Source organism: Fundulus heteroclitus, chromosome 13 (assembly GCF_011125445.2).
Source record: "Fundulus heteroclitus isolate FHET01 chromosome 13, MU-UCD_Fhet_4.1, whole genome shotgun sequence".
NCBI lineage: Eukaryota > Metazoa > Chordata > Actinopteri > Cyprinodontiformes > Fundulidae > Fundulus > Fundulus heteroclitus.
Genome location: NC_046373.1, coordinates 26,250,064 through 26,274,601, shown reverse-complemented (window position 1 = coordinate 26,274,601; position 24,538 = coordinate 26,250,064). Strand labels below are relative to the sequence as shown.

The window sequence follows — 24,538 nt, the reverse complement described above, 5'->3', positions numbered from 1 at the left end:
GCATCAGATCAAAGAAATATATATGTTTAAATACAGGATAGTGGGCTCAATGAAATGTTTAATATCTGCTTAAATGTTATTTTCAAAAGGTGCTTTTATTCAGAATAATGAGCCTCATAGGTATGCATATCCTAATTTATTGAATATGACTGTACCATGATAACCTCTCCGCAGGAAGGCTGAAAAATAAACATTTTGAATGGTATTAATGATTTTTCTACATGGACTAAAATCAGTACCAGTAGGTGAAAGTTTTACAGAAAACTGGAAATCAGCTCTCATACACATTTTGTGCGTCTGCTGGTTGGTTTACCAGTCCGAACATAAACAGAAATATTTTACTCCTTGCATTAAGTTCATGCATTGATGATTGGTTGCACACTGCAAAAAGGGAACTCAAAGTAAGTAAAATTTTCTTGAAATTTGTGTATTTTTCCTTGATTTGAGCAGATAAATAAGATGATTTTCCAATGGAATAAGATTTTTGCACTTGAAATGATATGATGGAGATGAATTGTTCTTTTTTTAAGTGCAGGATGTCTAATTATCTTATTTTAGGGGTAAAAATACTCATTCCATTGGCAAATGGTCTTATTTAGCCGTTCAAATTGAGGAAAAAATATACTAATTTCAAGAAAATTGCACTTACTTTTATTTCCCTTTTTGCAGTACATAAATGCAGCCTGATAACTTTGCACATTTTAATGAACCGAGTCGCGGCTCTGTGTTTTCAGGAGCACGGATAAAAGCGCGTCGTCTCCACTAACCAAAGCATGTTCAGGCGGATCTCTTTCTCCTCTGATTGGCTGTTATCTGTTAAGCCAGACACACTTTGATCCTCCCAAACCTCCCCAGAGATGGGAGACACACACACACACACATGCACTCGGCACCGCCGTTATTTTCTGCCAGCGTGTAAAACCCCACAAGCACCCGACCTCACCGTAACTGTCGGCGTGTCCTCCAGCCACACGTCCCCGAGTGCTCGGGTTGCCCCGGGGCATTTTCACCTCTTCATGACAGATGGGTGGGGTGGGGGGGAGTGGGAGTGGTTTAATACAGGTGAAATGTTTTATTCTTGTCAAAGCTGAAAGAACAATGGCTGATGGTCGAGGGAAGCCGGTGCGGGTCTTCAGAGAAACGCTGAAGCGCTGAAACAAGCACGCACACGACGCGTTTACTGTAAATCAAACAGAGGATGGTGTGTTGTACCCCAAATAATACCAGATCTGCTTCAGGAGGCAGAGCGGTAATTTGCTCCACTTCCATTGCAGGTGTCTGACTTAGCATTTTAATACGAAATAGCTGAGGAGCGTCCCGTGTGGCAGGTGAGGGGGTGTGTGCGCGCACACGTACGTAATCACTTAGGGGTGATGAAGCGAGGCTGTCTGAAAATGAGAGCGAGAGTTTATCTCCACGGTGTGACAGTGTAGGTGTCAATTATTTAACAGCCGTTCAACCTTTACAAACAGCTTCGAACTCCTGCCAGTCACACCACCACCCCGTCCACCACCCCCACCTTGACAAACATCGCTCATGCACGTGCAAACTCCTCCCTCAGCTCAAATCCAGGCAGAATCTGATGAATCCCCCCATAAGCCAAGTCCAGAAATGAAGCAGATTACCACGAGTAGAGAAACCAGCTCCTTCGCTTAGAGAGTAATGAATGTAGATTTCAAGTCCAGGCCTGCAGAGGGGGCTCATAAGCCCTCTTTATAAAAACGGGAAATTTCTTCGGGCGGGGCCCCTCCGCTAATTAGAGCGAGTGTGCAGAGGAGATGAAAACAACAAGCTCAGACTCACCTGCTGGGTGACCCTCGTTAATAATTCAAACACACCCTGCGACTGAATCACACCATCATACAGCTGGAGCATCCCAGCTTTCCCATGGATGTGAAACTGCTGTTTGGATCCAGTGAACGGTATTCTTTAGTGATTTGGTCTCATTTACCAAAGATGTCCAAAGACCTTAGGTTGCTGCTCCATCGTAGGACAAACGTTTATATTTAATATTTCTGACGACTTACTAGGCTCTAAAGATTTACCAGCTTTAAGCACCTCTGGTAAACTTAGTGTGAGATAAATCTCATGTTCACTTACTGGCAGGCTTGACAATTGCTATGGCACAAATGTACCTTTTCTTTTTACTTACACTATAAGTTGAGCAACGTAGATTAAAGAAAAATTAGATCAGGGTGTTTGAGAAATGGGGATTAGTGATGCTGGACTTCCCGTCTGCCGAGGGTATAACCATAACATAAAGACACAAAGACCCATTTCTGTTGGAAAGGACACAAGGTTCCATTCTGTCTTTATTTTCCTATATCATTTCGATCTCTTTGTATGTCTGGAGCATATGAAGAAATTGACAATAAAGTTGATTGATTGATTGATCGATTGACATAAACGGGAAAGACACGAGAACATGCCATTCATGTACAGCAGATGTTTGTTGGTATAAAATTAAAAAAAATAAAATAAAAAAAGATAATAAATAACAACAAGAAATAGCTCGTCTTCATACCTTCCCAGTCAGAACAGTAGTTCTGAAGTTTAAAACAACAGCAACTGTGAGAAATAAGGAGAAGGATCCAAGTTTATTTCGCAGAGAGAGAGAGAGAGGAGGATACTAAGGGAGGCAAAAACAACCTTTAAGCGCTCGTTATTAGGCTTACTGCATACTCTGCGACAAATTTGTTCTCGCTCCCCCAGCTGCGAGAACAAAAGGACGTCATTTTGTTTTCGCAGCCCCGCTCTGGGAGGTCTCGACAACGTCTGAGCAGAACCTTTTTTCTTTTTTTTGTCACAGGCTTGTGTGATTGGTGAGGATTTGGATGGGCATGATTAATTTGGAAAAGCGTCACACTTCTGTCCAACTAAACACAGTGGTCACCCTGTTCGACTCTGGCGGTTCAAGCGATCGAACGAGCCACTCCCGCTCACCAGCAGAGTTTCCCCCTATCCAAGGGGCTGAGGTATCAACAGCATTAAAAGTTAAAGGATGGAACTTTTAAAAGATTTCTGTGTGAGAGTAAATTCAATTCAATTAAATGTTGTTTATATAGCACCAATTCATGAAACATGTAATCTCAAGGCACTTTCCAAAGTCAGATTCAATCAGATTATACAGATTGGTCAAAAATGTCCTCTCTAAGGAAACCCAGCATGTTGCATCAAGTCTTGACAAGCCCCATTCACTCCTCCTGGAGAAGCCAGGAGAGCCACAGTGAGAGTCATCTGCATTGTTGATGGCTTTGCAGCAATCCCTCATACAGAGCATGCATGAAGCGACAGTGGAGAGGAAAATTCCCCTTTAACATGAAGGAAAACCTCCAGCAGAACCAGAACCACTATTGTATGAACGCTCATCTGCCTCCACCCACTGGGGGTTAGAGAAGACAGAGCAGAGACACAGAAAGCACAGAAGCTCACATTGACCCAGGAATCCTTTCTATGTTATATGGTAATAGCGGGTGATCTGTCTTCCCTGGATGATGTCCGGGGAACAAAAGCTTGATTTATCTCAGGGCTTTTACACATCATTGCTACGGTTGCCAATAAAGTGTGGAAGAGCAGTTTATTCACCAAAAACATCTAGAAAACACGACAAAAGTTTTCTTAGGTAAGCAAGTTCTTTATATCAGTATTACCTTAATGTTTATTATATGCGAGCCCTTTAAGGCAACAGGTCTATAATGCACAGTCCAACTTCGAGCTTGGCTTACTTCATCACAGTGAGGCAGGTTTTCCCCACTCATCTGTTCCCCGGCCGTGCATTAGCACATAAACGTGCCAAAAATAGCCTCACTACGTCTCGCTTACTCACACCTGTTTCAGCTGCTAAATATCTCCGTTCGCTTCTATTAACTGGATGCACAGCACGGGTGTCTGAGCTCATGCTTTTGTTCATGCTTGTGCATCTGTTTCTTTCAGCCCATCGCTTTCATTACGTCAAAGCCGGCTGCTGCTGCTGCTGTTGCCGTGGCGATGCCACATGAGAACGAAAGGCCGCACGCCGCCCCTCCTGCTGCAGCCCGCCGCTCCGGGGCTCTTCACACATTAAACGTCGCGAGACCAGCGGCACCCGGGTGGTGCTGCTTTTCAACCACACCTGATATGATTCGACACATATTTTTCTGCTGCGTTTGATTTAATAATTGAAATATCCAAAGTTGATAACAGGGACAGAGAAAATCGTGTTTAAAAAAACACACAATGCATCAAAAAGAGGGGCAGGATTTTAGCTATCACATAAAACAGAATGTCAAAGTGTAATTTCAACAAATATTTCAATGATATATAAAAATATATTTTGAAAGTTAAAAGAGTGTGCATTACCAAGGAAATATTGCCTCTGATTGTAACTTAACCAAATACATTTTAAGTCAGTATCATCATTAAATTCTTTAATGACATTTCTTGATAAAAACGTGATTTTTCTTTTAATCGTGTTTAAAGCTTTTAAAATAAAGGCTGTGACACATTCTGAATACCGGAGGAAAAAACTGAAACAGTTTCCTTTCTGATTAGACCCAAATTGAGATGTCTTGGTTCACCATTTCTGCCACAGTTTGGACCCTTGAGTCAGTCTCTAAACACAGATTCTTTAACAGAGCCATTGTTCTTCTGTGACCAGGAAAAAAAACTGTCCAGATCAGGCCACATGTAGGAAAAAGGATGCTCCTAAATGGCATCCGTCCATTAACATATACATCTGAAACATCCTTTTCGTTTTTGTTTTCAGGCTATAAAAAAAAAAGTCTTACAGCAAAGTAACAACATCGATGAGAAACACCTGCTGCATTGACGTTTAGCTAAATTTCTTTATTTTAGTTGGTTCCGCCACACCAAATAAAAAAAGTGGCTAATCTGGATCCAGTTTATATCTGGATGTCAAAGCAAAGCAATGCTTTATGGAAAAAGGCTATTACAATACAATAACCTTCACCCGAATGCCTCTATCATGCTATTTATCCCCATTTGATTTTTTTCATCAAACTATCCTTAACAACTAATAGCGGCACAGTATGTGTGTTGGAAATTTGTCCTTATACAGTCACTTATTCTTATTAGTTTTTAGATTTTTTACTCTTGATTGTATCCGCAAATGTTTCCACTTTGCGGCTCGCGCACATTAACATCCCTACAGAGGGACACATTTTTTTTATTTTTATTCTATTCTATTTCATGACATTTCCTTCAGAGCTGCCAAAAAGAAAGGGTTGTTAAAATAAGATCTGACAAGTTTGAACATCTAAAAGTGCCTTTTCTCATTTAATAAACTCCACGGTCTGCAGGTAGCGGCGTAACAACAGTGTCATTCAAAATGAGTCATTAGGATTAGAAGCAGCAGCGTGTCGAGGCCCATATTTCTGAACATTTGACCTCTGTGGCGCAGAACTCTCACAGCAGAGGATATATGAGACGGTTGTAACTTGGCTGACGGGATGAGGAATTTGGAGCTGGAACAGAAGAACAGTCGCTTTGGTTTTACATGAACGCCAGCCTCCTGACTGCAGCTCAGTTCAAGCCTCTGACATCATCTATCCATGTAATCTAATATTTCTCCTGAGCTCTGGTTATTTACCGTTGACACCAGGACAACTTACAGTTCCCCCCCCCCCCCCCCCCCCAAGCATCTTTTGGGTTATTATGTTGCCTTTAGGTGCTGGCATCTGTTTACCGTCAAAATGAATCACTTAAACTGCATACTGGCAAATAAATGCCTATTTTAATTTGATTAAGATTTAGCTCTGCAGTGCTGAACGCAGCTTTAGGTACATCAACAATTTGTACAAACTCTCTTCCTCTCACATCTTGGAATTGATTAATATTAAATTAATGAATATGTTTTTTTCCCCTCTAACTTGCCTGTAGGATAATAGGGTTCTGCATAAATCCTGCGTGCATCAAGTTGATAATTATTACAATTAACATTAAGTAAAATCAATATTTAATTCCCTATCTAGGTATCAATTTTTTATGCAATATGTACTTAAGATTTAAACCACTTACTCTATGATTGTTTCAAGCAGTGTTACTATAGACAACAATGATGAGCAAAAAATACATAACAGGAAAATAAAGTGTGTTTTTAAATATCCAACTCATGTAAAAATACATTTAAATCAGTTTAATGCATTTTACATTTTGCTTTTGGTGAAAATAGATCCATCATCTGCGTTTTGCAGTTTCTTTTTCTTGTGCTGAAGTGTTTTATACATTTCCAAGGGAATGAATTACTTCTTATTATTCCTTAGAGGACATGACCACAGCAACATTTTAAAGGCATTAACAGCTCTACTTATGAAAGATGAGTTGCATGAAAGTTCACCCAGATGCCTGCATTCATTTTTCAGACTTTTGGCAAGTTTCTTAAACTCTGTGAATGATCTATTAATTCATTCACTCATTTCATACAATGGTTCTAGGATTTTCTAAAAAATATATAATTAAGTCTACTACAAAAATAGTATTCCCTATGTTTTCTCTAATCACAAGGGTAAAATCATTAAAATATTTGTTTTACAGCAGAAGAATTAGTTATTTTCAGAGCTGAACAACAGCTAAAGCTTAAGTGTTAAAGGAAAACCCAACAAACTTGCAGCTCCAACTTCCAACTGACCTAAAGACACTTAGATACCAGATATAGAAACAGCTGCACTACAAGTCATACAACTGAAACGTATTCCACTTTTCTGTTTTAACTGATGACAACTTAACTTTTCAGTTCTGATTCATGCAGAAAGAGAGAGCTGTAAACATTTATAAAAAACAAAGATAAGAACTGACAGTGGTCAGCACTGTAGCCTTCCAGGAGTAAGGCTACAGGTTTGAACCGCGGTCTGAGCTCTTTCTGCATGAGTTTGCACGTCCAGAAACATGACCGTTCGATCAGTTGGTTACTCTAAATGGCCCTTCGATATGAGTATATGTGTGTGGTTGTTTGTCCGGTTTGTCTTTGCATTGCCCTGTGACGGACCGGTGACCTGTCCAGGGTGTCCCTCGCTTCTCGCCGCTGGAGACGCTATAGACAATTGATCGATCAGATGGATGGGAGGTTTTATTAGGCAGAGTTGTTAGAAGCCTTTACAGAAACATGATTTCCAACGGCTAACAGGCAGCTCAGTGTTACAACAAACACTGCATTTATTTTATTTATTTTTTTATTTCGGGGAGTCCAAGCTTTCAGCATAAAAAACATTATATAAAAGGTAACATTATACCTTGTAATGTCAATTATATAAGATCGATCTTAACATTTCAAGCTAAATAGCAGCAGGTAGGCAAAATAATTAAAAAGATTAATTCTAAAATAAGGGGAGAGGAAGTTCGTTGGTGTCTGTCCAGTAATGGCTAATTTAGCCTATACGGTTTGGAGCCTTCTTTGATTTGGCTTTTTTCCCCCAATCATGCAGGTTCTCGTGCCTCAGAAATGTGTTGCTCTGACTTTGCACTGAGTAACTTTCACCAACACATGCAAGAGCACTCCTCACCGACCGAGGAAACGTTCCTCTGAATGTGAAATCTGCTAAGCAAATATTTTTCCTCCGCAGAGTTTGAACACTGAATCGCCATCTGTCCTTGAGGAGAAGCTCCAACTGTGTTTGTGGACACTGCAGATATGACATCACTCACCTGAAACTGCGATATGGGTAAACACCAAGATGCCAGTTGAGGCCATCTGTGAGCTGCTACGGACCCCACCAGACTACACACCCACCCACCCACAAACAAAGACACCGACTGCAGTGGTACCTGCAGGGATTCATATTTACAGGCCTATAAAAAAACACAATGCAGCAGCTGAAACCAGAAAGGACACAGTAGCTACACAAAAACAAGCCAGAAAACTGCACAAGTTTTAAAGTTGTTGCTAAAGCTTAATTAAAGCAAGCGTCTTGAACTTTAGGGTGCATGATGAATTGTATGATTCACCTGAAACGTTTTGAAGATTTAAAATATTATTTCATGAAGTTATTTGTGAATAGTTTCAATAAGATGTGTGCTCGCCAGGCTAATAATGTTTTAAAAGTAAATACAATAAATTTCAATCACTTAAAGCTATGGTTGGTCTTCCTGTTCTGAAACCCTTTTTGGAATATAGGGTAAAATCGTTCTTCCATCCTGAAAGTAGTCAATAATATTCAGAAAAAGGAGGTTAAAAAAATATCTCTGTTGGAGCTGCACGCCTGTAAAAACTCTAACCAATCACTGCTCTTCACACTGAAGGGCTGTGATTGGTTAGAGTTTTATTTCTGAGCGTCACATGAAATGACCCGCGTTCATGTTTATGAGAAGAAGAGGAAGACCTCGGTAGAAAGAAATAAGACCAGATTGGATTTGGGGGATTTTTTCATACGTTCTCCCTGAGGAGTGGAAGAGCGAGGTGCGTAGTTATTCAAACTTGGGTAAGCTTCCGGAAAAATCGGCAACCCTAGCTTTAAAAACGGGAAAAATGTGACTATAGTATAGGGACAGAATCGTATAGTAGCGCAGTGCTCCCCGCCTGCTGCTGCACACTGATGGTCAGCTGGATGATTGAAGCATAAAAAGCACAGATGGTCATGATGTAAAAACCAGAACGCCACCAACTATCACTCTTAGAACCCACTGCTCTTTTCTGAAACTACAGTTCGCAAGCATTAGATTAGAAAACATTGGGCAGTCTTGTTGTGTAAAAGCAGTGACACCATCTCATACCATGTTGAGTACTTTCATAGACCAAAACATCTGTTTGCTGCTTCTTTAAGTATTGCATGGAAATTATTGTAGAAGCTTTTCTCAGCTTTTACATAAAATCTGAGAAAGAATTCGGGAAACCTTATTTTCCTTCACAGCAGCTGATGGTACGCAGTAAAAATGTTGAATTTAATCCAAGTAAATCTTTGGATAACAGCATTTGCCGACAAGTATGTTGAGACTCCGCAGGGATCATTAGTGAGGTACCGTACTGCTGGACTTCACCGATGAGCCTGCAGCTGAATGAGAGGAAATCCCTGCAGCTTGTCCCAACATCTGGTACAAAGAGTGAAGCCAGAAGAGTGCAGGCTGTAACAGCAGCTGATTTGAAATGAGATCAGAGAAGTTAGCAGATGGCTGATTTACTCTTATGATGCTTTGGTTGGAAATGAGATAACACTTTATGATTTTCCTTCAATGGGAGCCAAAATGCGCAACAAAAGTGAAACCCACAGCAGCGTTCAGCTAGCTTTACATATCGTAGCTTCACCGATGCAGCGTCGCCAAAATCAGCAGCACATGCTGCGAATTTTTCAGCCAAACACAATACTGCCGATAACTGCCCTTCTGGGTCTGGCTCATGATCCAGATTAGTTTTTACAGCTGAAGAAGACTGTTGGAACTTTTAAACGCAAGTGAAGTATCTGTCTCAGTCCACTGCTGGTCTCCAAGAAGACAAAATTAACATGAGGTATGAAAGTTGATTATATGCTAAATTAATTAAACTATTACCCTGCAAGAGCCCAAAGTCAGTACACCAGAAAACGTGTTCTGAAATCATTGGATATGTAAAGACTTCTGTGATAACAAATAATATACTTACCCATCAGGTAAGTGTCTGCAAACTTTGGACTTTGATATCTCAAAAGCAGTATACTCCTAGCTGCCTATTAGCAAGGGAAAAAAGGTAAATATTGACACAGTGTTTGGATTAAATGTACTCCAAAAGACTCGAGCATTTTGTAGTCTCATCCATGAAAAAAAAGCAACACATTCAGTAAAACCTCGCTCCATTATTGATCTGTGATCCGTGCTAGTTTGCAACCTCCACTTCCTGTTTCTTACAGTGTAACATCAATGTATGACGACATTGTGCTTTACGTCACCTGGTTCATTCGCAACAAAACAGTAGATGGCCTGATTTGCATTTTCTTTTTTGCAACATTTTAAAAGTTTGCTCAAAATTTTAAACACAGCTCTTGATATATACAGTTGTGTCATCGGCATATTGCATCAACAATGATCTCAAACTGCTTGATTAGGAAGAGAAAACCCTCTTTTCTCCTTCAAACTCTAAATAGTAGAAATCATGCATAATATCGCATTAAAAATATAGCATAATCATAAAATCTGGATCGCATTCTATTTTGTTTACATGAAAATTACAAATTAGAATTTGATGCTTTAGTTCTCAGCAAACACTAACATCATATTTCTTATTCTTAAGAACTTGCAGAGAAAATAAGTACTTAAATTCTTGGTACCAGCCCTCAGCATAAAGTTTATTCATCTAATCTAATGGATGGAAACACTACAAGTCTACAGTTTTACTAGATCTGCTGCATAAACCAATGAATAAAAAAAGGACATTTTCTTTCAGATGGAAATTCAGCTGACAAAGATCAAGCACAATATAAAAAATTCAAACTGCTTTCATTGTGATTGGTAAAGGGCAGTTAGGTGGGACCCCCTCACTGAGCTACAATGTTGCCTTTTAAGTAAAAAAGATATTCATGAATTTATAATTACAAAGAAAAGGGAGGACTAAGTGAAACATATTTCAACAAGGAAGAAACACTATAACCTCATCCATTTCTTAGGGGGAGAAGGGATGTCCATCTACAGAAATGTCCCAAATAATGCTGATATGAAGGACATGAATTAAATAAACACACCTGTTAGCAGAACCAGCTACTCTGGCGAGGAGATCATGAAAACACTGCTTCTCTTTCTGTTGCTCAGATGCAATTCTGCCCTGATTTCCATGTTGTTGCCATGAACACCAGCAGCAGGATGGACATGACAGCCAACAGCCTCTCACCCCTCCTCCTCCTCCGGCATAAATCCCTCCATTCCTATCACCATACCTCTGTCTTCCCTCTCTGTTTGCTCTCATCCATACGGCCTACCATGCACTGTTCTGTTTAAGTGCATTGTAGTATCACCCATTCCATCTCTAAAAAAAAATCCAACATCCTTGTTTTTTGTGAGAAGTACTATCTGTCTGATCTCACATTTGAACCCTCCTTCACAATCGGACAGTAAATCTCTCCATGCCTCGGGGAATGTAATGTTTAAGGATGACATTGAACGTATGGGGAACAACCTCTTCAATTCAATAATTCAACACCTCTGGCAGAGCTGGATAACTGTCGACGAGTGAACAAGATAAAAGCTTATCAGAGATCTGTCTGATCCACTGTACTGTTTATAAAGCTCTGACTCAATGGTCTTTATATTGGTTTCTTTTTCATTCATCAAATGTTTTTTTAATATAAAGATTTTACACATTCCCTTAAAGAATCTCAAAGTGGGATATATTTACTATGACTATGAAGGAGATAAAGCGGCAACACTGATGATTAGGGAAAAGGTATCAATCATTTGGTCTTTGTGGCATTTCTTTTTTACGCCGTCTCACCTCATTAATGGGTGGGACCAATACGTAAGGAACCGCCAAGAGTGAGGGAAGAGAAAAGCCAAATTAGCATTTTGAAGAGCAACCACAGGCAAATTTGGCTCTCCCTCTCAGTGGGAATTTGCATTAGCATTCAGCCTGATCTTCTCTGTGACAAGAAACAGACAAAAACATTTTACTTTCTGCAAAGATAAGTACCTTTCCAAGGAAACAGTGTGAATTCTAACGACCAAACGCGTTTCCATGTACAACTGGCTTCAAGGGCATTTTGAGATGACTATTAATATCATAGCTATGTTTACCATGATTTAAAAAAAAAAGTTGCAAAACACTTGAATATTCTGACAAAATGCCCCTACATTTCAAAATGCTTTTAATAAGATGCCAGGGACAAGGTTGGAGAGACTAGATTTTTCTTTAGGTGTATGGAGCGTACAGTAGCACAGTCCTGCCCCTCAACAAGCCACTGGTCCTCTTTACCAGAAAAATGACAACTAGACATTTCCCTTGCTAACAAAAAAGGAACATTTTTGGATTTTGAGAATATTTCTGGTCACAGAGATTCATGTTGTGGAACGCAGAAGGCGCATTACCAATGGTTGATATTAAGGTAACCCAGTTTTAAACTGCAGCGACAGTGGCACAGGAATTGGGGAGTTGGTCCTTTAACAGGTGGGTTGCTGCTCAGACCATCTCAGACATTGTGTCCTTAAGCGAGACACTTCATCCACTCTGTCTGCTGGTGGTGGTCAGAGGGCCCGGCGGCGCCAATTGTATGGCATCTCGCTTCTGTCAATCTGCCCCAGTGCAGCTGAGGCTACAATGTAGCTCGCTACCATCAGCCTGTCAATGTGTGAGTGAATTGATGAATGGCTGAATGTGTTGTAAAGCACTTTGGGGCCCTCAGGACTGGATAAAGCGCTATACAAGTACAGGCCATTTTATCATTAAAACTATAGCAGACAAACCAGGGATGGCATCTACCTGACAGCTGGCTCTCTCAGCCAGACTGATACCAGATTCTTGGAACTACTCTCAGACTCACTTTACAAAAGCAGAAATACTAAAAGGCAGTTGAGGTTGGGGATTATCGCACAACAATAGACTATGTGAATGTCAATCCGTGTTAGTTCACTTGTCTGCTGCTGGACTTTGTAAGTCTGGTAAGTCATGTCCTGTTTCACTGTTTCATCTTATATCTGCTTTTTTTCATCCAGTGTAAATAAATGACTGCACCATTCTCTCCTGCCTTGCTGTTGTAGTCCGACTCTTCGGATTGCATCAACTTTGAGTGACATTTGTGCCTGATGTTGACAAGAGCTCCTGGTTCTTAAACGATTGATCGACAGGTATGATACATATTCAGATTTGACGAAGAACACCAAAAAGGGCTGATTGACCACAGAGTCCTGCTTGTACTCCGAGGAAAATCTTTAAGTAACCAATTAGATACCGGCATGAAGTCACATGGAAAACAAGCGTTTTCTCTCTGGCGCCCCTCGGTGTTGAAACATTAAAATTAGTAGGTCTACACCAAAATAAATGAATAAAATAAACCTAAAATGAAATGGGGACGCTAGAAAAATCTAAAGTTAGACACATTTCATGTGAGAACACATGTGATAAAGCCTTTTTACTTAGTAATTTTTGTTAATATATTTACACTATTTCCCTGCAATTTAATGGGGTTGGCACCATGGTGACCCTATTGACAAGCCGGCAGAGCCAAAGGTATCAAATTCAATATTAACTTAGCAACTACTGTATTCCATTTCACTTCAAATCAGCTAGTTTATGAAGCACCAATTAACAACAAATGTCATTCATTACAAAGCAATTTACAAAAGCTTATATGCAGAAATATAGTCTTTTCAGTCCAATTATGTAGACCTATTCAAAGTCACCAATTCAATCCTAGTTAAAATACAAGACAGTCAAGTTTGGCACAACTGCATTGAGTCACTGACTACATAGCAATGGGGCATGGGGCAACAACCGATAGGAAAACTTGCTATTAACAGGAAAACCTGGAGCTGAACTAGATCTCGCCATGTCTGTTGATATTTATTAATCCCCTGGGATTAAAACAGCGAAGTGGCTAGTGGCTATTGGTATTTCCCAGCGAAACAATGAAGAAATGTCCAACATCTAGCAAAAAAAAAAAAAAAAGAACAAAAAATATTATTCTAAGATGGAAAAGGCTGGAATGTCGCTGGAAATACAGTATGACTGTTGGTGTTTACTGAAGAGGATGTTAAACCTGCCGAGGCTCAGATGTGACCGCAGAGTTGATTGACTTGAGTAAACGTTCTGATATGAGGCTCTTAAAGTTGCTGTAAATTGGTTTATTTAATTAATAATGGTTGGTCTTCGATCATGCCAAGCTGCCGCTTTATTGAGAGGCACAGCGGAGGGTCGGGCTTGGTCCAGCATGGTTTACAATTGATTTATAAATTAAGCAAACCGGCATTATGATAGTTCTGCAATACTGCTGCTAGATCTCGCCACGTCTGATGATATTTGTTAATCCCGCCCGAAAATTATCTTTTGGCTCAAAAAAGGACCATCAAAACACTGTCAAGATGGAGGCTTGGTGTAAATAACCTTATTTTGTCATGATCAAATGGTTTTTTTGGTCTTTTTATTTTTTTTTTTAATAAGCATATTACGTGGCTATGTACCTTTAAGCTCTTTTAGAGGCTAGGAGAGATACACAGCTAAACAAACTTAGTCAATAGTAAATTCTCTGGGATGAATAAAAGAAATAGCACTATGAAGAAGAACTCGTCCAGTGGAACTACTCAACTTTTTTTTTTTTTGTCTACCTGGAATATTGAGATCCATCATAGCAATAACCACTACACTTTCTGTGATTTTTACTGTTGAATATTGCAATTTCAATGTTGATCACAATTTATCCAAATCTTTTCTAATACCATTTGCTTTTCATCACCAAAATGTTCCCAATGCCCTCAATGAGCTTTGTGATCTTGCTGACCAAGACCAGTGTTTTGCATTTCAAACAGACAACATACAGAACTTCAGATATGACGAGCTCTTCCATGTTCAATTATTATAACAGGAAACACTAACATCTCAAAACTCACCATACATCAATCATGGAAATACTTTTTTTTATAGAAAAAATATCTTGAATACACAAAAATTATCACTTTATTTTTTTCTTTTTTTTGCTAAGTCGTCACTCTGTATGCATCAAGGTATGTATTTAAAAAGGTATTTGTGTGAGCCATCCCATCCCTACTATAAAGATATTCTAAATTATCGTATTTTTGGTCACGAATGTTTAGACTGGTGGGTTGCTGCTGGAGAAATGCTGGAAGAAGTTTCATTGCAGCTGACGTGTGTCTCCAAAAAAAAAATCTCCAATTGCCCCAACAGTTGCTGAAAGAGGCCAATAATTTGACATACTGCTCCAGGTGAAACAACTACTGAGCAACACACACACACACACACACACACACAAACACACACAAGACAATTACAGAGCAGCTGTGACCCAGAGCCGCAGGATCATCGCGACAGAGACTGATTGTTTCCTGGGCTGCTGTTGTCACTGTGACAGCGAGTTGCCTCGACAGGAAGTTGACCTACATCGAGCGCTGCGAACAACACACGCCGCACACAGACACACACACACACACACACAGTCAACCTTGAAACAGAAGCTCCCCTGAGGGAAAGCACATAAATCCTGTGATAAATGGGAGTTTCCTGTAAAAAAAAATAAAGGATGAAGCCAACAATCAAGTATGTGCATCAAACCAAGCTGGCGATCACAGCTTTGTGCTTCCTTTAACCAATCCGGGATGTGACCTGTATGGATTTGTTACGGCCTACTGATAGGAGGGAGAGCAACTTCTGATCATTTGTCAATAGTGGAAAAGGACAAATCAATGGAGAACATGAAATGTGCTTCTCGACCAACAGCAGCAGACAGTGTGACCAGTTGAATCAGATACGAAGCCTCCGATATCATCACTGCAAGACGGTGTTAGCGGGTTTTTTTGTGGTTTTTTTTTTATTTGTACAGTCTGCATTTTTATTATTAGCTGAGCTACTCCTCTTCCGCTGCTGCCTCCCTGACACGCAGCCGGCAGCAGATAATGACAATAATGGCATCAGTTACTATGGTTGCGGCCTTTAGAAAGCTTTCATTTAAACCATGATTCAGTAATGTGTTTGTGCACATCTAAAACATCTTTAAGCTTTCAAAAAGACACCAAAATGTCAGATGTTTCAGTGTTACGGTTAAAGAAAACAGAGGTCAAGATACCCTGCAGTAAGTCTACTAGCAGAGCAATTATTGCTTACATTTTAATTACGACAAGCATAACGATGAGCTAACGAATCTATGCACAAATAATGAATCAAAGATTGTTATATTAACTAACATTATTTGATTTCTCAAGCTTTAATTCAACAAAGTGGCTTTCATCCATCACAGAAAGCACATTTTTGATCTCAGACCATTTGTGCAGATTTATCCTCTGGGACTTGGGTTCATGTTCTGAAACCGGCCCATTTGCCAACTGTGCATTAGTTCTTTGCACGCTGGCAACAAAAACACCTCCTGTGCATGTGTGTGTGTGTTTCTGTACCGTTCAGTCAGCAGAAACTGGTATTTCTCTTCCCCCATGTTTTTTTTCCTCCCCCAATCTCGCTTCCTGCATGGGTATGAAGCCCTGGGACAGATTTCACTTACTTCTGTTTTTTGGTGATCTTTTAGCTGCCATCTGACTCACGTTTAAGGCAGTATGATCATTCACAACCTGTTTTTCTGAAATTATTGCCAAAAGAAAAAATTATTTTGGATGAAAAATCTATAATTTTCTATACTCTGATGCAGCTGAGAATTACAGACATTTTCATCTCTGTCAAACTGCCTTCCATAAATGATGTGATTTATTTATTTTGTGATTATTTCATAAAAATGATAAGTTTTCTAGTGATTATTTTAGATCTAATTTTAGATAGATAGATAGATAGATAGATAGATAGATAGATAGATAGATAGATAGATAGATAGATAGATAGATAGATAGATAGATAGATAGATAGATAGATAGATAGATAGATAGATAGATAGATATGCATTCTTTTTGTAATTTAAGTTTCCAAAATGTTTTTATAATTAACTTTTTTTCTTATATTTAAAATTCACAGATAATTCCAATATACTGAAATATTCAGGTGTCGACTGATTATTTTCAAAATAGTAAATGTATGTCATTGTCAAATAAGTAATTATCAAATGAAAAAAATACTGTTGTATTTTAGAACAGAATGTATTACCAATACAAAGAGTAAAATTAAATATTTTGAACGTGCTGTGTTTGAGACAGTTGACAGCCAATAAACAAACCTTGATCATGAATGAAAAATAAAAGAAACATCAACGTCTGACTTGCAGCCACAGAGCTGAAAGAAAAAGCCTTTAAATCATCTCTGCTTTGAGCACAGCTTCAGATCAATCCTAACAGCTTTATTTCCTTTTCAAAGGTCCAGAGAATGTCCAATAAAAATCATCCGGAAGCGGCACATTCAAAGCTTAGCGATAATAAATACATCCTCACCTAAAAGAAAAGTGTCCCGTGTAGTGCTCGATGCATGGTCCGGATGAATTTTGTGCAAAACTGAAACCATAGCAGTGCCACACAGAAAAGTGGTCTAGAAAACAAAAAAAGGGTCTTTTATTTCCATCTTACCTCGACTGTTGGTTGCCAGATCGGCCACTTTCTGAAAGGCATCCAGGAAGGCGGCTACTGCGACAACCGTCGTCCTTGGAGAACCAACAGAGGTGGTATTAGTTAAAAAAAAAAAAAAAGGCAGTCAAGTGGTTATAAATTTGATAAATATCACAAATCTTGTGTAAGTGATGATATTGAACAAATTTCACAGCATTTCTTTTATTGCGTTGTTGTGAATATGAACAAAAAGCACCAAAAAGTAGAGTTGAACCAAACAGTAGTATACCAGTACCGATTTTTAGGTTTTTGTGTTTTAACTTTGCTGTAATTCAACATGTGATAGCTGTTTTATTCAAAAATGTGCTGCAGGTTGCTTAACAAAGGTTGTAGTTTTGAAAAGTGGCTTGATTCCTGCTCTGTATGTCATCAGGTTCCGCAGAGGCCTGGCAATAAACCATTCTTTATTTTTTCAAATGTGTTGCAGCAGGGATGCATCTAAAAGTTGGAGGACAGAAGCTCTCAAGGACTGGAGTTGGCAACTCCTGCTCCACAAAGAGCAGAATGGTAGAAATTCATAATCTTCGGGATGACAAGCACAATTATTTGAAAATTAATACTACATAAAAGGGTGTTTCTTCTTGATGTTTTTTTTTTTTTGCTTCCCTCTGTAAAAAAAGAGAGAATTTTATAGGTAATATTTTTTCCAACTGTGTCCCAGTCTTGAATTTCAGTCACACTGATAATGCCTATGCTGGGATCATTTATCTCTGCCAGCTACAGAAGGTAAATCAGATTGTGCATGTCTGTGTGTGAGTGTTCACAAGGCCTGGCTGCAGGGTATGTGGGGCTGCTCGGCTAAATGGCCGGAAAGGCGCGAGAGGAAATCTGTGTGTGTGTGTGTGTGTGTGTGTGTGTGTTGGCATTTTCCATTATAAAAGGTACAGTTTAGGTGCCGGGTTTTTGCAGTTTGCGTGCATATGCATTTGTTAGCTGCTGAACATCAGCAGTGAGTTTCTGTTTAGTGTGCGAGTCTACGTATGTGTGTTAAAAGCGGCGAACCAGAGAGTCAGGTGAACGGGAGTTGAGCCTGACATTTAAACACTTAATGAAGCACGCTGATTGGATTTTCATGAGCTGAGGTTCTAAACACCTGCAGGATGCCCTGACCTGGCCTCAAGCTGTGCGCCGCGCTGAAAACGTTAGCATTTGGGAACAGTGCGCAAACAGTAATTTCAGATAAAGTTCAGTCAGGCCAAATATTAAATAAATAAACAAATACATTTTAAATTAAACGTGACAAATACCGGCAAAATTGAAATGAAAACATCAGTTGCCAAAAAAAAAAAAAGAAATGGAGAAGTTAGTGCTCCAAGTCTTGCAGGATGTAGGTTTGAACATTTGGTTGGATAGCTAAAAGACGTCAAATGTAGACAGACTGAATTCAGGACAAGGCGAGAGTGGACGGCCAGGACATGAACAAGGGTATAGCAACAGTTTCTTTTCACATTCACAAATCTGAGAAACCCTTTTTAAACGCGTTTACACAAGTCTTTTCAAGCTTGCCTTTCTCATGAAAACCACAGACTAAATAAAATACATTATTGTGGAACTAGGGCTGTCCCGATTCATCAAATGATACGAGGACCTCAATTACTAAAAATCATCGAGGCAAATTATCTGCCTCTGGGATTCTGGAAATTACGTTTCTCTATTCTGCGCACCGTGGTCCGGCCAAACTCTTTGTAGTTTTCTGTTAATTTGTGCAACAAAAATGTTTGTCTTAAATATTAAACCAAAGAATGGCTTTTAAGTCAAAGTCCAGACCAAATGCTATTGAGATGCCATTGAGATGCTGTATCACGTTAAAAAAGGCCTCTCACACTTAAAACCCTCCAACATGGCTGACTTAATAAAATAAAACTCCACAAGGGTTTAATACACTCACTGCCAGTTATCATAAATGATTGATAGCGACACAACCAGTTATAGGATTTAGGCTTTTTCAATTGAGCTAGGTGGTGTGGATCCCTTTCTCCCCTTAAATAAAGTCATCTTTGGAAAACTACATTGTGTTTTAACTCATGTTATTCTTTGTTAAAATATGATTGAAGATCTGAAATGCATGACAAAAAAAGTATCAGCAGAAGAAAAAGTACTATATATATAAATATATATATATATATATATATATATAAATATATATATAAATATATATATAAATATATATATATATATATATATATATATATATATATATATATATATATATATATATATATATATATATATATATATATTTATTATCAGTCATCACAATTCTTAATGCTAACAATGGTACCAGAACCAGAATTGTACTCTGTTTAAAATTAAATATGATTATAGTATATATTACTATGTTAACATGTGCAAGTTACCTTAGTTGTGTTTGCAGTTTGGTGGCTTTGCTGACGAAGTCATCCCAGACGGGGTAACTGCCCTGAAGACGAAGAGAGAAAAAGAGATGATGGGATATACATTTAAACTTGCATTACATTCAATGAAGACATAAAACATTTGATCCAAGAATAAAACTTTGAGAAATTCATAATTTTAGTGGGTCAACATCAACAAAATTTGTGGAGGTGGGTTTTACCCTTACTTTATTGGTATTTGATCATACTGTTAAAATAGGCACACAGTTTGTTGTTTTACTACCATTTTATTCTTCAAAACTGATAATATATGCATTCAGCAATAAATCGGGCAAATCATTGACCCTCATGAAAAGTTCCGCCATGCATAACTTGTCTGACCTCAACACAAATTCTAAACAGAAAAGGCCCGGTCTCTGTCAGACAGGAGGGAGACCGATCAATACGGTCGATCCATATGCCCCACCCGAAGCAGCCTATGCAGAAAAGGGCCAAACAAGCCCCTCCGGGCATGCAAATCCAGCCCATGTCCACACACTGCAACCGATATGAGGAAGACGTGAGGACCAAGAGAGCAAAACTCTGCAATGCAGTGCTGCTAGACCTGTGCCGAGGAAACACTGCGGCCAAACACACAGGGACGCGGGAAAGTAGGGTATCCTGCCTAATGTCAGCGGGAGTCACCGGATGCCATCTGAGTGGGCGAGGCTTTTAACCCTCCTGTTAGACTGCAGCGAAAGATCCGGGGAATCGCTACTCACAGGATCATGTGGTATACACCAAATTCATCACAGAGTTTTTTCTTAATTGTGAAAAAAATTGCAATTTATGAATTATTGTAAAATAATTGTTTTGGAACAATTATTTTACAAAACAATTATTTTACAGATGGATGATAAAAATGATCATCTATCATTTTTCTTTAAAGGCATACTATGCAACATTTTTCAGTTAATTAATGTGTTCCATACCGTTTTGGATGATTAAATGAGTCATTTCAGGTCGAACAAAGGTTTTCTCGGCCGCCCTGGTGGTCTGTGGGGGAAATACCGCACTTGCAATTGCAAGAGCCCTTGGCCCGCACTCACAGGCTCAGAAGTCTCGTGCAAGACCGCGAGAGTCGGTCTTGCTTTACGGCGAGAACTCCATGTGTTTTTGCCCTGCCATTCACTATATGCACACGTGAAAGCAACAACAAAGAAACGCGTGTTAACGTCAAATAAACATGCAAGCATATTGAGTTGTTTTAAATTTATTATTATTTATTTTATTTTTTTCAATGTTGGCGAGGCGGCAGCGTGAGGCTGTCGCCTCGCCAAGATAGCGCTGCGGGAAACCCTGATGTTCATACTTTCACTGTGTTAGTCATTGTTTGTACTGCCGTTTTTTCCACTTTTCGTTGCGTTCGCCTGTCTGCTAAGCTCAAAACAACCGCGCCTGGCTTGACGGAGAAACCAGAACAGCTGAGCATCTTTATGACAGTGCACTTTTACTTTCGCCCACTGGGGGGAGACTCGCTGGAAGATCAACCCCGGTTGCATAGTATACCTTTAAATTAGAGCCTGGGAAGTTATTATTTGAAATATACCCTTACCTAAAGTAGACAAATATCATATTTCTCTGCGCGTAAAAATTCATAAATCTTCAGTAGGTTGAAACACCAACAGACAGATCTCTCCTCCCCAGGCTGTATCCACACGGAGCCAGATACTACAGCATATTAGCACTCAAAAGGTTTCAGCATAAAGATGAAACCGCGAGAAGCTGGACGAGTCGTGATAGGCGTTGTAATACCCATGTCCCACCAGTGAGTGGCGCGGTAATACTGCCATAGAAGTGCAGAAGGTAAAAAAAACAAGGAAGAACAGCAAGAAGAAAACAATGAACGCAGGACAGAGAAAAGAGGCGTTTTCATGAACCAACGACAAGGCGGATTCCACCAGAGTCTGCCATTGTTGTAGTTTGTGTTAGTGCATGCATGTTAAGGGAAGGACGGTGCCTACATTGGATTGCATGTGCAAACATGCCAATGTGTAGCCAGGTATGTGGACAGATGGACAGATGCTTCAGACTTATCCATTGTTTCGTCTAGATGTCTTCCCATCCAACTGAGCTAGTCAGATACCGCCAAACCCGTCTTCATGTGGACGGGACCTAAGCTAATTTTACAATTATTTTGAAATTGAAAGCTAAAAAAAGTGCCAATGGGATAACAAGATACATTGATGGATAACAAGATACATTGATGGATATTAAAGTGTAACTAACCCCAGTTTAAAGGCATTGCCCCAACCCCAGACAGTTTAAAAAAAAAAAAAAAAAAAAGCCACTAAAGTGTCCGGTTCCAAGAGGCACGAATAAGCGGTGGGAGTTTTAAGCAGTGCTGATTACTGCGGCGGTCAGAACGAGGGAAAGTAACCTGTTGCAAAATGGAATGACCCGGACGACGGAACTGTCTTTTGAGGTTGAGGATTTTTCACCCCCAAACGCTGGGCTGTTGATGAAAGCTTGTACCGTTTGAATCAATGGGATAATTCAAATGCAATAGCCACGTTCAACCCTAAGAGGGCAGCACTAAGACGGTTTTAAGACAGATATGGAAATAAACAAGTTCACATAAAAACGTAAAAGAAATTGCACAGTAATATTAAAGTAGCCCATTAAGCCCAGCTTATATAGTTTATCTGCGAAATTAGTTGATGAAATTTCACAAATAAAAAAATTTGTTGCCATTTTGTCAACCAGACCACACCTCACTTCACTAATGTTATGCTAGTTAAAAAGGGCCTGGTATGTTAATTGACCTAATAACCTGCAACTTCTCCCTGTGCTCTAAATCTGAGGGCCATATATGTAAAATATGACACGAGTAAACAATGTCACAGATTAAGAAAAATGCTTCCACAGTGAAAAAAAAATAATCAACTTTTGGCTTAGTTAATTGCACCACTTTATAACACCACGGTCTTAAATCCTGAGTGACCGCCATGTGATACCATCATGTCTGCGAGACAGTTCCAGTTAGGGTAACTGATCAAACTTGTAACATAATCATCAGATTGACACTTTTAGATTTTGGCATATGTTCTACTTTTATTATGTCTCAAGACTTAAGCAAGCTTTTTATTAATTTCGAAGGTTGAACCCATGTGCTTCGCGCCGTCTTGTTTTTGCAAGCAATCGTAAGATACCAGCTAGGGTAGAGACACAGCAGCCTGAGGGTTGTCTGTATGACATCTCACATCAGATGGCATCAGTTCCCATTACTACTAAGGTAGTGAAATGACCAGCACCCATGGTGATAACAGCAGAGTTTTTAAATAGGGAGAGTAAATATTGTGCTGTTTTTGTAAATGCATTGAATAATCGCTTTGTGCCCTCAGTATTGACCAAAATCACCTTAATCATTTTTTTTTATCATCAATCAGCTCTAGTTCCAAAACAATCACAGACCCTTGTTAAAGCCTACCTTCTCAACCCTCTAAAGCAGATTTCTACAAACTGGCTGTGACTTGACATCTGTCTGTTAAATGTGAGTACACTATGGCTGATAATTTCACAGAAGCTTTCACAGAGAAGAGGGGGGGGGGTTGTCTCCTGCTTTGGCTGCATTCATCGACCACCACCTCTTTTCTCTGCGTCATCCTCCACACAGTTTCCCCCATCCAACGGTGCAGCTGGGTGTGTTCAGCTTCAGCCTCTCATCGGTGAGAGCGATGCCCGGCATCATCGCCTGGATACCGTTGCCATGGCAATGCTCCTGCTGCAGAGCGGCTTCAGATAGAGAAAGGGGCTTTTTTATATTCTTTTTTTTAGTTTTTTTTTTGGAGAGGGGAGAGTCTCACGTGCGTACAGCCTCACCCAAACACACACGTATTCCGCTCATGTGTCATATTGGTTTGCTTTTGTTCGTCTCACCCTCCCTTTTTAATATGCATTATTCCATTTTAGCAGCTTCTTTCCAAACACACCCTCCTTTCATTTGTCAAAACCAGTGGCATTGCTTCTTCTTGCTCATTAATCAAACCTTCTCTATTATGAGATATATATATATATATATATATATATATATATATATATATATATATATATATATATACACACTTCTGGTCTACTTCTGTTTAGAATACACACAGAACAGAAAAGAGGACAAGGTCTCAGTCGCTGCATCCATCAGTCACCAAGGACATAAATTGTCTGGTAACGACCAGAGGCAGCAGAACCAGCCTGCTGGTCCTTCAGGAATTCACTGATCAATTCGTTCAGCTCTGAAAGTAACTAGATGAGCTTAAACATCCCCATAACCCTCGCCTCTTTGCTTGTTGCAGAGCATCTCTATAATGTTCACTGTGTAGACCAAACTGAAGTTGATTAAATTCTCTTAAAATGTATTTTAGGGTTTTAGCTTGAAAAGTGAGATAAAGATATGACTTCTTAATTTACTAGGTTTTGTGTCTGCCCTTTTTTTTAAATTAAGATCTAATCTGAGAATGAGGGAATTTGGAGTTGGATTTCTCCAGATTAAGTAACCAAACAAAGATTTAAGACTACTTCCACACTCTTTACCACTGCGGTAAAACTATATTGTGGCAGTGCGACTCTTACTATGGATGCATGTGGAAGCAGTTGGTAGCACTGATGCACTGAAGTTTTTGGGCTCCGTGAATAGATTCCTCTTAACGTCTGCCCTTTCTTTTCTGTAAGGACTCTCTTGGTGACAGTTCTGGGATTTTAACCTTGCAGTGGGCTGGTTATACATGCTGACCGTTTTCAGCCATGCAACGTCCTTCCCAGGGTGCGGAAGATGAAAGTGGTGGATCCACTTTCATCTACAAAGCCTTTGAAAAAAGCGAGGGCCACTACATAAAAAAAAAAACGTCAATCTTTTATAAGGTTGGAAAGTTAAACAAAACGTTTAGGCAGGATGTTTTATTATGTGATGTGCTGAATAATAAAAAAAAAAGATTAAAAGAGAGGCTCATTATTTATATAAAAAAAAAAACATAAATATCTCTAAAAACACTCCTGACATATAG

The 24,538-nt window shown here is 39.4% G+C and overlaps 1 protein-coding gene across 6 annotated transcripts in view; it reads right to left on the bottom strand.

Moving 5' to 3' along the window:
- The window catches only part of LOC105916444 (MTSS I-BAR domain containing 1), a 72,140-nt gene that overhangs the window by 37,218 nt on the left and 10,384 nt on the right, over positions 1 to 24,538 (bottom strand). For all 6 annotated transcript variants that reach the window (XM_036145507.1, XM_036145508.1, XM_036145509.1 and 3 more), the window contains exons 2-3: positions 19,506 to 19,567; positions 17,110 to 17,183 (exon numbers count right to left, since the gene is read on the bottom strand). In XM_036145507.1, the coding sequence (XP_036001400.1) occupies positions 17,110 to 17,183; positions 19,506 to 19,567 (136 nt within the window). The remainder of the gene's footprint in view (positions 1 to 17,109; positions 17,184 to 19,505; positions 19,568 to 24,538) is intronic.